A 12,991-nucleotide genomic window follows, 5' to 3' on the forward strand; every position below is an offset into this window, starting at 1 on the left:
AAAGTCAGATTTTGAATTGTTTTTGACACCCTGGGTTGCTTCTCCTGATTACACCTACAAGTGTGTGTGAGACCATTATTAGGCCTAATTGGACTGTTCTGGCTTGTTTCCGCATAATAATAATAATAATGATCATTAAAATAATAATATAGTTTTGAGTACATTTTTATTATTATTATCGGCAGCAGTAGTAGGCCTAGTAGCTAATAGTAGCAGTAGTAGTAGTAGTAGTAGTAGTAGTAGGCTAGTAAGCTACACGCATATAGCCTATAAAGTGCAACAGTGCAGATGTTCTTCTTCAAAGAAATCAAAGAAATACTGGCCAAATGGGCGCTTTCCTCTCTGCTTCAAAAGCACGTAATTTGTGGGCTGCCATAAAACACTTAGGCATAGGTATACAGCTCATTCTCCCAGCTCACGTGATACACCGCATCCCAACAGCTCTTGTGAATTATGCAATGGAACTACCACAAAAATCATCATAGTGGCTTTATAAACAATCATGTCAAAGACTTTGGTCGTATAAGGGTAAAACTTACAGAGACTATAAAGGGTATAAAAAGTGAAATAACAATGCAGTGAGTGCAGTGATATCATTGAGGTTCACACTCAGTCATCTCATCCGTCACAGTTGACAACACGTTGAAGTACGTGGTGGTGATACATTATGAATATTGCTGATTTCGGTAGCGCGCTCGGCTGTATGGTTCTCATCAAGCGCTAGACGCCCAGACTTATGTAGCCCAGACTTATGTAGCCCAAGCAATAGGCCTATACAGCCTGCGATCATTTTGGCTTAGTTGAGTGTAGGAGGAGAATCATAATTCTATTCGCAGAATGGGGATACTGTTTATGTAGGCTAGTGAAATGACCACATGCGTAAACATTTATGCACACATGACTGTAAGTCGCTTTGGATAAAAGCGTCTGCTAAATGGCATATTGTTATAGTTATGACGCACTTGCAACTTCGTCAAATAGTTAACACAAGTAATAATGTTTACAATTAGATGTTTTTAAGATTTACATTTTAGTCATTTAGCAGACGCTCTTATCCAGAGCGACTTACAGTTAGTGAGTGCATACATTTTCATACTGCCCCCCCCGTGGGAAACGAACCCACAACCCTGGCGTTGCAAGCGCCATGCTCTACCAACTGAGCTACAGGGGATGGAATATTATTTCTTGGTTTTCCTATTTTTGTTATATTTGACAGTCTGCGGATGTCACATATGGCCACTAATCCAGTGGGAAACATTTATTGCACCACAGACGTCCTCGTCTTTGTTCCGTCCTCGCTTTTATGGCCTGTTTAGGACCCAAAACAGGAGCATAGACCTAAATATACAAGTTAAATATTCGTTTTGTTGTAGTCTGTATAGATATCCCCTTGTCAAATAAATTTGTATACATTTGTGGTTTCAATACTGTGAATTCTCGATTTGTTTTAAATTCTATACATTATCACTATTGATTATTGAGAAAAAAATGGAGATATCGGCAATCTTTAGCTAATATCGTCCTCTAATCGATGTTTTGTTATCAAATAGCTTAAAGTTTGAACAATCAAATGAATCAATCTGAATTGATTTACATGCAGGTGTGTTTTGAAGCTGAAGATGGAAATGGCTTTGCAGTAGTCTATTTGACGGACACGGAGAACAAAAGGGTTCAATGTGGAATATTGGTATCCTATCTGCAAGATCATAACAGTTTTGTCGAGTTTGTACCTCATATGGAGTAGCTTTCCATAGAATGGAGCGCCATTTTTATCCGGGTAGTCATTCAATGATAAATGACTTTTGTTAATGATAAATGACTCCATTTCCACAGTTACGCACGAGCTCATGTCACAGGCCTACATAAAACACAATTGTAGGTCTATTTTTGATTTGATTTGATTTGATTTATTAGGATTCCCATTAGCCGACGCCAATGGCGACAGCTGGTCTTACTGGGGTCCGACACATAACGAAAAAGACATTACAGACAAAATACTTTACAATTTACATACATATGGTCTATAGCTAAAGCACTAGGCTATTTCAAAATATCCATCCTTGTTTAAGATATAGCCTACATCATGTCATCAATACTAAAATCCCATAAATACCGTTCATTGATGTAATATTTCTGTGAAGGCAACGCACATAATGTATATATTTAAGCAATAAGGCACGAGGGGATGTGGTATGACCGATATACCACGGCTAAGGGCTGTTCTCATGCATGACTCAACAAGGAATGCCTGGATACAGCCCTTAGCCGCGGTATATTGTCCATATACCACAAACTCCCCAGGTGCCTTATTGCTATTATAAACTGATTACCAACATAATTAGAACAGTAAAAAGTATTTTTTGGTCATACCCCTGGTATATGGTCTGGTATATCATGGCTTTCAGCCAATCAGCATTCAGGGCTTTGACCACCCGGTTTATAATATGCAATTTGGCATTGATATTACAGTATTTGGTGAGAGTATCCTAAAAAAGTGCTCTGTGGATACATCCTCTGACATAGCCTGATCAATGCTCTACTCACGGTTGACTGCTGGATTTTCAGGAGAGGTGGTGGAAACAGTTAATCACTTAGGGTAGTAACTCTTTAAAAAATGTAACATTATTCTCATATTATTTTTCCTTGCGTTTATAACCCAATACATTCGTTTCAGAGGCTCGAGACTTATATGTAGAGTTACTTGTTGGTGAGCTGGGCAACGTCACTTGGTTTTATTGGCCTTCACAGAAGAGACCCTAAACGCATTCTTAACATCCCCACCCTTCCCCCTAACAATCGGAATTACCAGTTCAGAGCCGAGGCCCGATAATTACCTACAAGTCATGTAATGCATTTCAAACACGATGTAAATCATGGAAAGAATGTGACAATTTCTTGCTCAGCAAAAACACAATAACCAACAGAGCACGCGAGTTTTATGAGGGTGCTACCGATACATAAACATCTAATTTTAATACAACTCACCCTGAAATGATGTACAGTGCTGAGGTCAAACAATTACATTATACAAATATACTATCACGGTGTACTTTTTAGTGGCATTTACAATATGCAAAATATTTTAGAGCTAAAGCTGGTTACCTAAAAGCTACAGTTTCCTTTTAACTCCTTGCTCTCAATTGGTGGAGAAGAGTCAGCTGACATTGTCATATTTTCCCTCTCCGAGCCTCAGCTATATCCCTCGGGTTAGTGCGTCTTACTGGAAATTAATGATATTGAAACCTCAACGAACCGTCCATTTTACAGAAGCAGATAACGTGTAAAGTGATGGTTTTGCAAAGGTGTGTGAGATAGACAGAGCATAAAGAGAGAGGGGAAGGGGGAGCTACTGAGAGAGGGAAGTGGAGAAAAAAAAGATCGATAAAGAAGTGGGGAGAGTTGAAGGAGAGGGTTACAGGCAAGGTATGAATTCGTATTTCGCAAACCCGTCGCTCTCCTGCCATTTATCTGGTGGTCAAGATGTTTTGCCAAACGTGTCCATAAATTCCACCACTTATGACACAGTGAGACATTTTTCCTCATATGGGGCTGCTGTGACCCAGAATCGGATATACCCAAATCCTTTCTATTCTCCCCAAGACAATGTTGTTTTTGGGCCGAGCCGGGCATCCTATGAGTATGGATCTAATGTGTTTCTTCAAGACAAGGATGGGGGTCTTGCCAGTTGCAGACAAACAAGCAGGGGGCTGAATGCACAAAGCCACAGTGCTCAGGAGTACAGTTTGGATCACGCCAGAGGATCGCAGGAGCAGAAACCTAACGTCCAGATTTACCCGTGGATGCAGCGAATGAACTCTCACAGCGGTGAGTTTTACTACAACAAATAAATTAAGTAAATGGGTCAGTTTTACGATATGTCTTAGCAACAGAGCAACTTCGTTTTTATGGCCCCATAAAACATCATTGTATCGTCTCGCCCTGGAGAAAGGCCTCCTTTCTGAGTGTGCGTAACTATTCTAACAGTTGCCCAAAATGTGTATTGTCAACGTTTACCCCCAAAATCCTATGTTTTGTTTATCCTGAATCTTATATATTTAATTTAAACAATTTCATAGACTATGTATATTTTACAAACAGATGTTGGACATGCAGATTAAGTCTCATGGTTTGGAGAACTGATTGCTTATTTTACTGCATGCCATAGTCGTTCCTACCAGGAGCAGAAATAGGATATTTTGGACATTAATTGCTCCCATCACATTGTCAGTACCTTTGTAATGATGTCTAATCTGGATTATGGTGATTAAATCATCTGATGTCAGAAAAATGTACAGAATGGGTATATATACATAAATGTAATCCAATACTTTGCTATGTTTTCTATTCACTGCACAGGAGTTGGATATGGGTCAGACAGACGCAGAGGACGCCAGATATACTCCCGTTACCAAACACTGGAACTGGAGAAGGAATTCCATTTCAACCGCTATCTAACCAGACGTAGACGTATCGAAATAGCAAACGCTCTCTGTTTGACAGAACGTCAGATCAAAATTTGGTTCCAGAACCGTCGTATGAAATGGAAGAAAGAGAGCATTCTAACGTCGCCGGTGACGGGAAGTGAATCAACAGGGGCCTCGGTGGAGGAAGGAGACGGCGTGGAAGAGGAGAAAGAAGAGGGAAAAAAATAAAAAAAGATATGAAAGAAAGACATTTAAAACGAAATCATGAAACTCCAACTAAACTACCTACACATTTAAGGACCAGAAACTCCAATGCATGATATTATTCTGCTATTTGTCTCCCTCTCACAAAACTTATAGGCTACCTACACGCGCGTAAAACCATGCAGCGTTATGAAATTCAGTTGTTGTTTTTTTGCTGAAAAAGCATATAGTCAACTGATAGATCTTTACTTCTTGTTTGCGTAATGTCCTTTGTCATATGTGTTGTGAAATGAAAAGTGATACATTCATAATTTTCTTCCAAAGTTTCCCCATTTACACTGTAAAATGTAGTAATCTATGTATCGGTTTGGATCACTTCAATCAATTCACATAGGTCAGTGATAGGCATCGTTTACAAACACAATATGCATAAGCATTCCAAATGTGAAGGAAATGCGAAGGCACATTTATTTTGTTTTTGTTCATATATGTATTTGAATCTTTACTTTCCCATGAATCTCATCGTGGTTTTGTGCTGTGCAATATGCATCTTGCAAATATCCTGAAAGCTCTCACGAGGTGAACAACACTACCTAAATTGTAGATATGCCTGTATATATTCTATGTATGCTTATGTATACCCTGTGCAGCTTAAATGGACGTTCTCTTAAAGTGGCACTTACCACTGTTTAGCCTAATAACCGTTTTTGGTTACCCAAGACTACCTAATAAAGAGGATTAATACTACACAAGCAATCAATCACGTTGTTTAGGGTTGTGAATTTATGTTTTATCATAATTGTGTATCATTGAATAAAATGTTTTCAAAACAGGTCCGGCCCTGTCTTCTGTACAATTCTGAGCCATCGGTGATCACAATACAGATCACTTTTTGCACGATTTGTGTGTTTAGTCTGTAATTTGGCAAAGTATTTAATGCATTACAGGTATTCTACAAAGTATTTAGTGAATGGCTCTTGCCATGTATGAATGTTACTTAACATATTACTGTTTAAGAACACATCCGTATTGTTTCTACAGTCATAATAGCCATTCCAAATTTCCAAATGAAGTAGCAATGGAAACAAATTTGAGATACCAAAATAAACTCAAACATAAGCCATAAGCCATATTGTGCTATAAAGCTGATAGCTAGTCCAACCTTTAGGCTATCGGCCTATATGCAAGGGCTTAGTGATTGTTTATGCTGCTCAATAAACGTTGATATGGGCCGTTTGGGCACATGGACCTATTTTTTCCGGACTTCCGGGATGACTATCAACCCAATTTAAACCAAATTAAGATAAACCTACATAGCATAATGGCTCCTCGAATAACACAACATTTTAATGTAATAATAATAATAATAATTATTATTATTATGATAGCCGACTATAGAGCATTTTGTCGTTTTGTATTGCTCAATCAGTGTTACTGTTGCTGTTAGGGTTAGGGTTAGGGTTAGGGTGGTATGCTATGTAATGCAGCAGGGCAAGGGAAGTAGGCCTATGGAGGGGCATAGATGAGATGACCGCCCTGGCCTGCCCTACACCAGACACCAGATGACGCTCTTGTCTTACAGTCTCGCCCTTTTCCTCACCCAGACCCCACCATGGTCCCCAACAGCCCACAGCACAAAGTTTACCGGGCACGTTCCCCGTATTCATCAATATACATCTGGTATCTAGCCAATGTATGACTGGCCAACTTCAGCACGTGATCCTATTCAGATTCCCCATATTTGGGCATTGCACGTCGAAACAAGAAAAAAACATATATGAATGCCACCACTTATAAATCGTGGTATTTAAAAAAAAGAAAGATACCTCTTGAACTTCCAAAGTGTTTCCTAGGAAAAGCAATAACCAATATAAAATAACAATACAACAGCAAAATATCTAGCCCAGGCTACTTTCGGATACAATATTTATTCTTAGGCTATTGCAGTTTTTACTTCATGAATCCCTTCCGCACCGTTTTTGTGTGTTTCGTGTAAGATGAGTTCGTACGTAGCAAACAACAATTTTAAGCAGCAAACGCACGAGGCATCCTCCTATAACACCATGAATAGTTTAGGCAGTTATCGCTCTCTCTCTGCCCTCCATCAAGGCAATTATGCATATAACGGAGGTCTTAATCATTTCAACGGAACATTCACCTCTGATGCCACTGTGAACTCTCTGAAACGAGAAGAGATGGAAACTAGCCTGCGAGGCAATACGGACACTCAACCTCCACCACGACCACAGTCATGTTCAGCTGCGAGCTCCCGGAACTCCGTGCAAAACTGCCTCGGAGATGGGATACAGGGCAAAGGGACTGGAAGGCCAATGGAAGTGGTCGAAAACCCTATAACTATGACTGAAGAAAGCGCCATCAAAGTCGAAACTATGCAACCTGTGAAACGTCAAAACCATTCGAAGAAGCACCAAGACAGTCAACAGCAACAGCAGATTTTTCCCTGGATGACAAAACTACACATGAGCCACGGTAAAATTAAAAAATATATGTCTAAAGCCAACTTAAAGCCTACTACTTCCCTCCCTCACTCACTCACTCACTCACTCTCTCGCCTGCTATCCTGCTTTTGTCCATTCACAGTTTTTCCTCTTGAGTTTTATAGGCCAAACGCAGGAAATAATAAAACTGGCGGTGATAAATTTTATGACAAAGGCGTCTATTGCTCGTAAACCTGTTCTGTTACTGTGAAGAGGTGATCTGCCGCGGTTAGATTTATGGCTACATAATTGGATAAGAGAAACAAAAATAGAAGAGAACAACGAACGAGTTGGCTATTTTACATTCATGTATTAGTGCTTTTCAGCTGCTAACAGGTTATTATAGTCTAAGATGAGTATAGGCTATACGCTATAGCCTAGTTGAACTCGGAGGAAAACTATGTGCCCTGACCTCCGTGTGAACTTTTCACCTTGGAAAGCTCCAGATATAATTCCAAGATGGCATTCATGTCCAAAATCCACTATTGTCCATTAGGCTATATCCTACTGCTGGAGTAACCACTAAATATTACCACTGCATTTGGTGCTTTATTAAAGACTTAGCCAAAATTATAGTTCTGCGAGTGTTCTTCCTTATAATATTGACCTGGATTTCCCAGTGCAGCCAGTGATGTTTTTTTTGTTTGCCAAGAGGTATTTGAAATAAGCAAGCGCCAGAATAAACCGTTTTTATCCCTTAATTTCAATTTCATTTTTTCGTTCAAGCAGTTAATTTGAATTTAAATAGTTTCACTTCTTTGGGGCTTTAGTCACTTGAACATTTCATCATTTGTAAACAATTTTAATCATTTTAGATGCTGCAACTCAAAAGAGAGAGGCAGTATCTTCATCTCACGTCATTCGACATTAACCTTGACCTCAGGTTATTTTTATATGAATTAAGATTTTATAATATTCGATAACTCTTGGATTTTCTTCAAATGTAGGCTAACGCATATTTTTTCTAATACCACTTCAGAATCATCTGACGGTAAACGCTCTCGAACCAGTTACACCCGCTACCAGACTCTGGAGTTGGAGAAAGAGTTCCATTTCAACCACTACCTCGCCCGTCGTAGGCGCATTGAGATCGCCAATACCCTATGTCTGAACGAGAGGCAACTAAAAATTTGGTTCCAGAATCGACGTATGAAGTGGAAGAAGGATTCGAAACTGAAATCAAAGGATTCGATATAAACATGGGGTTGATGACTGATCTGGAGACGAACTGCTAAAAGAAGTACCCAGAGAGAGACCGTTTTCATAATCCGCATTTATTGTGCTATGGACTATTACATTATTTGCATATTCCGCGTTTGGAACTTTACATGTGGACTTTTATTATTTATTTAATGGTTGTAAAAATGGAAGGAAAATATTGAACAAAAATATAGTAATGTGTTGTCTAAATGTAAAGATTGTGTAAAGACCTTTGGAAGTCTTAGGGAGGAGCTGTGGAGTATAAGGCCACTCCCTCTTTCATGTTTCAATGCATGAGTGGGAAATACATGAACATTCTACCTATTCTCTTATTATTGAGATAATGATCATGTCAGTGAGTGATACTCAGTGGTAATACAATGATAAGGAGGAGACCTAACTGTTCATGACTCTTATAATGACGAATATATTTTATTTTATTAAATGTCTTAAAATTCATATTTGGGCGGAGTGACTTTGTTGTATTCGGGCTTACAGCAAACAGACAGTTGACTTTTTGAACTATGGATTATGTCCCAAAAAAGATGTAAGAGTTTCGTGATGGTATCTGAGGACAGCACACATACCTATAGGCCTACCATTCCATGCCATATATATATGTTCGCAGTTGTCTGATCAAATCGAAACATATTGTGTACATATTGGATAATCTGCCACCCCCTTAGGTGCACAATACCTGCATATGTACAGAAGGCCTATTATAACATTGTCTGAATAAGCTTGTGATTTAATCAAAACGCTTACAGGTGTTGAGAAAACTTTTGAATAAACCTCCCATACCGTATTACCAGCACATTCGTGTCGCTCTTATATATCATTAGACATGTACAGGCACTTAGTATTAAAAAATAAATTCGAGGTCCCACACGTCTATTTAAATAATTTACAGTAGGCCTATCCCTGACAGACAAACGCATGCACATAAAAGTTTAAGGCCCCGACAAAACTGTATTACCCTGTTTCCACCTCTCCACCACAGATAGAAAAATGGTTCCTGTTTTAACAGGATAGAGCCAGAGAGCATAGCTAGCTGCTTCTAAATTCATATGGGTTGAGATGTAGAGGCTAACTTTCTCCATAGGCCTAGCCACTCACAGACTTTGATGTTTCTGTGGCCTTACTCACGGACCAAATGTAAAGCTATGGTTATGAAATATGTTAGAGTATGCTATATGCTTATATTCAGTCTATACCAAAAGGTTTGAAAAAAAATAACTAACAAAAAACGGTTGACTAATATAGCTTTAAGTAAATATTTGATCATGTGAGTCAATATTGTAAGCTAGTGTAGTATTTAGACAAAACCATAAGTTGAAACACAGCTATGCATTGACCTGTATTTGGCCCACTGCTGGCCTAGCTATTGACACCTATTGTAACAAGAAGTCTTAACAAAACAAAAATCTAGTTTCAGGGAAAACGATTAATCAGATGCCATTTCCTGTAGGAAATGTCGCCCCATATGAAACAAATATATATTTTCACTCACCTCGCAGACTTGTAGCCTAGTTTCATTGCTATATAAATACAACAGAGCATGGTCTGCTTTCTCAATGGCACTGTCGGGCCTAACCGTGCTACGTTGGCATATAGGGCTATCACATCCCCTTTTAGTGTCTCTTTCTTTTAGTATTTTAAAGTTTGGAAGGTTATTTATGCCAATTGCCTCGAGCGGGGCCTGTGAATGGTGCACAGGGAGCACGTGGTGCCATTAAAGTGGGGTTTATGGCCTGGAAAAGCTGACAAACCTTCGATATATACACATCATATATAATCTTAACTGTCCGGAATCGCAGCTGCTGGCTTCTATTAGCTGAGGAAGAAAGGGCTGTGTCTCAGTGTGGATTACCTTGGCCCGGACTAGTCTGTCTGGTGGTGCTGGGCTCTCGGTCACAAATGGATCCTTAAATGCTCCAGTAAGTTTATAATATTTTTACTAACATGCATGTTGCGTCAACCTATAGCGTTTCTTTTGTATTTGATGTTGTGGTTGGGTTGGGTTGATGTTTTCGATACAACGGGATTTGTTGAATTGGTTTTGTGTTACTCATTCCTTACAATTACTATAACCAATCGTTATGTTATATCTGACTCTGCTTGCTGTTTGTTGGTCCTTATAGGAGAAATGTCTTCCAATAGATTACAAACGTGTTTGATTACAAACGTGTTTATGTATGATCATGCATGCATGGTCCCTAACCCCCTAGTAAAATAGTGTTCCTTCTGAAAGAGAGTTCTGTTCTAGCTTTACTGAGTGGGTTCTATTTACTCTCCTGTCATTCATTAGGCATAGGATACATCTTTATACACAACATCATTTATTTATTTAGATAATGGTCTGCACATTGTCAAATGCTTTATGTTACTGTTACACAGTTGTCAGAGACCCAAAATAAGAGTGTGTGTGTCAGTGTGTGTGTGTGTGTTGATGTCCTATCATACAGTACTAACAGTAGCTACTATGTACAGCTATAATCCCACAAAAATGCAGTCAGGTTTCAGAGATGGGTTGTGTGTATAAATTGCAAGTTCATACTTGTGCTTGAATAAACATAGCAACCCACTTTTCAGGATTGTCTTGGTAAGATATTGCTAAATCAGACTGTTGACACAGAGACTGATGAGTGTGCCATGTTCACTGCGCAATGCTTCGACTATCTTTTACTGTGTAGGCCAGTCCAATTGATACCTGTCAAGGTATAGCAGTCCATTGGATAAATGTCATCCATCCCCTGCCCTCCCATAATCAACACACAGACGTGATACTGTTTATTTTTGTAGTTGAGGAATGGAATGTTTACATGGAAAATGTTCTGGAAGCAAATATTTGTTTAAGAGCAGTGTGACAAGTTAAATCCCAATTGTTACATTGTATCTGCCTCTATTTACTAGGGAAAGTTGTGTGGTTGATATTGGTAAGATCCTTTGTCTGTAAGATCCTCTACTCCTCTGTTATGTTCGTGTGACCTGCCCATGAACTCTGGTCCCCATATTATATTATGAAAAAAAAAATTATGCACTAACTGTAAAGTCGCTCTGGATAAGAGCGTCTGCTAAATGACTAAAAACGTAATATTGTAGCTTGTAATTATGGCCCAGAGGTTTTCCTTGTCAGTTCACATAAGGGCCAGGGAGGAACTCGGGGCCCTGATGATGTAGTGAGTTGATGGGTTCATGTTGAGTATAAACCCCTTACTTCCTGTTAGATGAGGAGAGTGGAAACCAATAATACACAGCCAATAGGGGGTGCTATTAAACATGCTCCCCCTCCATATAGAGATGAATGATGCTATAGAAGAGGGTTTCCCAAACTCGGTCCTGGGGCCCCTGCTGGGTGCACGTTTTGGTGTTTGCCCTAGCACTACACAGCTGATTCAAATAATCAAAGCTTGATGATGAGTTGCTTAGCCCTCTGTAGCTCAGTTGGTAGAGCATGGTGTTTGCAATGCCAGGGTTGTGGGTTCGATTCCCATGGGGGGCCAGTATGAAAATGTATGCACTTACTAACTGTAAGTTGCTCTGGATAAGAGCGTCTGCTAAATGACTTAAATGTTATTTGAATGAGCTGTGTAGTGCACCAAAACGTGTACCCAGGGGGGGCCCCAGGACCAAGTTTTGGATGGGATTCACCTGGATTATAGTGCATTGGGGTGTAGCTAAGTTCTCCACTGTTCTTAAGCTCAGTATGTCTTACTCTTTGCCTTTTCTATTCTTGTTGACTGTAATCGATCTATGGTACTGCCATGATTGGCAAATAATCATCCAATAAGAAAACCACTGTCTAGTCTAGAATAGATCATGTGAGCGAGTTACCTGGCAAATAGAACATTGCCTAATTGTTGGTAGAGGGACCCACCTCCAGAAGCAAAACATATTTTTAGATGAACAGAAAACTCTACTGTGCTTTTTATGCTTATGCATTTGTTTGTAGACTGAATGGTTTATTATATTGTAATATATTCAGATGATATTCATTTCCCTTTATGAAATTCATTTATTTCATTATGAGATTGCATAAAACACAATAGGAAAGGGATACCTAGTCAGTTGCACAACTGAATGCATTCAACTGAAATGTGTCTTCCGCATTTAACCCAACCCCTCTGAATCAGAGAGGTGCGGTGGGCTGACTTAATCGACGTCTAAGACATCCGCGCCCGTGGAGCAGTTGTTGCTGGGGGTTAATTGCCTTGCTCAAGGGTAGAACGGCTGATTTTTCCATCTTGCCGGCTCGGGGATTCGAACCAGCGACCTTTCGGTTACTGGCCCAACGCTTTTAACCACTGGTCCATAATGAATATGTATGCCATTGAATGGATTTTTTGTGTCTTCATTTCAGTGCCAATGGAAGACAGACGCATGAAAGACAGCCTGTTCTTTTTCAGTTAAGTGTGCGAGTTCCAGTTGTAGATATTGCACGTTTTATGATGTAAAATCATATTCGTTTATGCTTCAGGCTTGAATATACCCAATACTGTGAAATCTGGGGATTTCTACAGATAGAACTTCCGCCCATGGAAATGCCACATTTCTAAATCCAGTCGAACGTCCCCAAACCGACCTGTCCTTAATACCTCTCCTCAGACCCAATTCTAGAAGATCGCACACTTGTTATAGATTTTTCTGTGTCTCCTCACCTCAATT

At 39.5% G+C, this 12,991-nt stretch overlaps 3 protein-coding genes across 3 annotated transcripts in view; all 3 read left to right on the forward strand.

Annotated features, from left to right (window-relative positions):
• The window catches only part of LOC121537917 (homeobox protein Hox-C10a), an 89,755-nt gene that overhangs the window by 43,163 nt on the left and 33,601 nt on the right, over window positions 1-12,991 (forward strand). The window lies entirely within an intron of this gene.
• LOC121537922 (homeobox protein Hox-C6a-like) lies at window positions 3,144-5,434 on the forward strand. Its single transcript, XM_041845578.2, has 2 exons — window positions 3,144-3,825; window positions 4,357-5,434. The coding sequence occupies exons 1-2, from the start codon at window positions 3,426-3,428 to the stop codon at window positions 4,650-4,652; spliced, it is 696 nt and encodes a 231-aa protein (XP_041701512.1). The 5' UTR covers window positions 3,144-3,425; the 3' UTR covers window positions 4,653-5,434.
• On the forward strand, window positions 6,463-9,141 carry LOC121537921 (homeobox protein Hox-C5a-like). Its single transcript, XM_041845577.2, has 2 exons — window positions 6,463-7,118; window positions 8,106-9,141. The coding sequence occupies exons 1-2, from the start codon at window positions 6,626-6,628 to the stop codon at window positions 8,321-8,323; spliced, it is 711 nt and encodes a 236-aa protein (XP_041701511.2). The 5' UTR covers window positions 6,463-6,625; the 3' UTR covers window positions 8,324-9,141.

Source organism: Coregonus clupeaformis, chromosome 24 (assembly GCF_020615455.1).
Source record: "Coregonus clupeaformis isolate EN_2021a chromosome 24, ASM2061545v1, whole genome shotgun sequence".
NCBI lineage: Eukaryota > Metazoa > Chordata > Actinopteri > Salmoniformes > Salmonidae > Coregonus > Coregonus clupeaformis.

Bases quoted from the DNA above. Each gene is read 5' to 3' on its own strand.
- LOC121537922 (XM_041845578.2), top strand. From the start codon at position 3,426: ATGAATTCGTATTTCGCAAACCCGTCGCTCTCCTGCCATTTATCTGGT. The intron at 3,826-4,356 runs GTGAGTTTTACT...TTCACTGCACAG, and splicing joins GCGAATGAACTCTCACAGCG to GAGTTGGATATGGGTCAGAC.
- LOC121537921 (XM_041845577.2), top strand. From the start codon at position 6,626: ATGAGTTCGTACGTAGCAAACAACAATTTTAAGCAGCAAACGCACGAG. The intron at 7,119-8,105 runs GTAAAATTAAAA...ATACCACTTCAG, and splicing joins AAAACTACACATGAGCCACG to AATCATCTGACGGTAAACGC.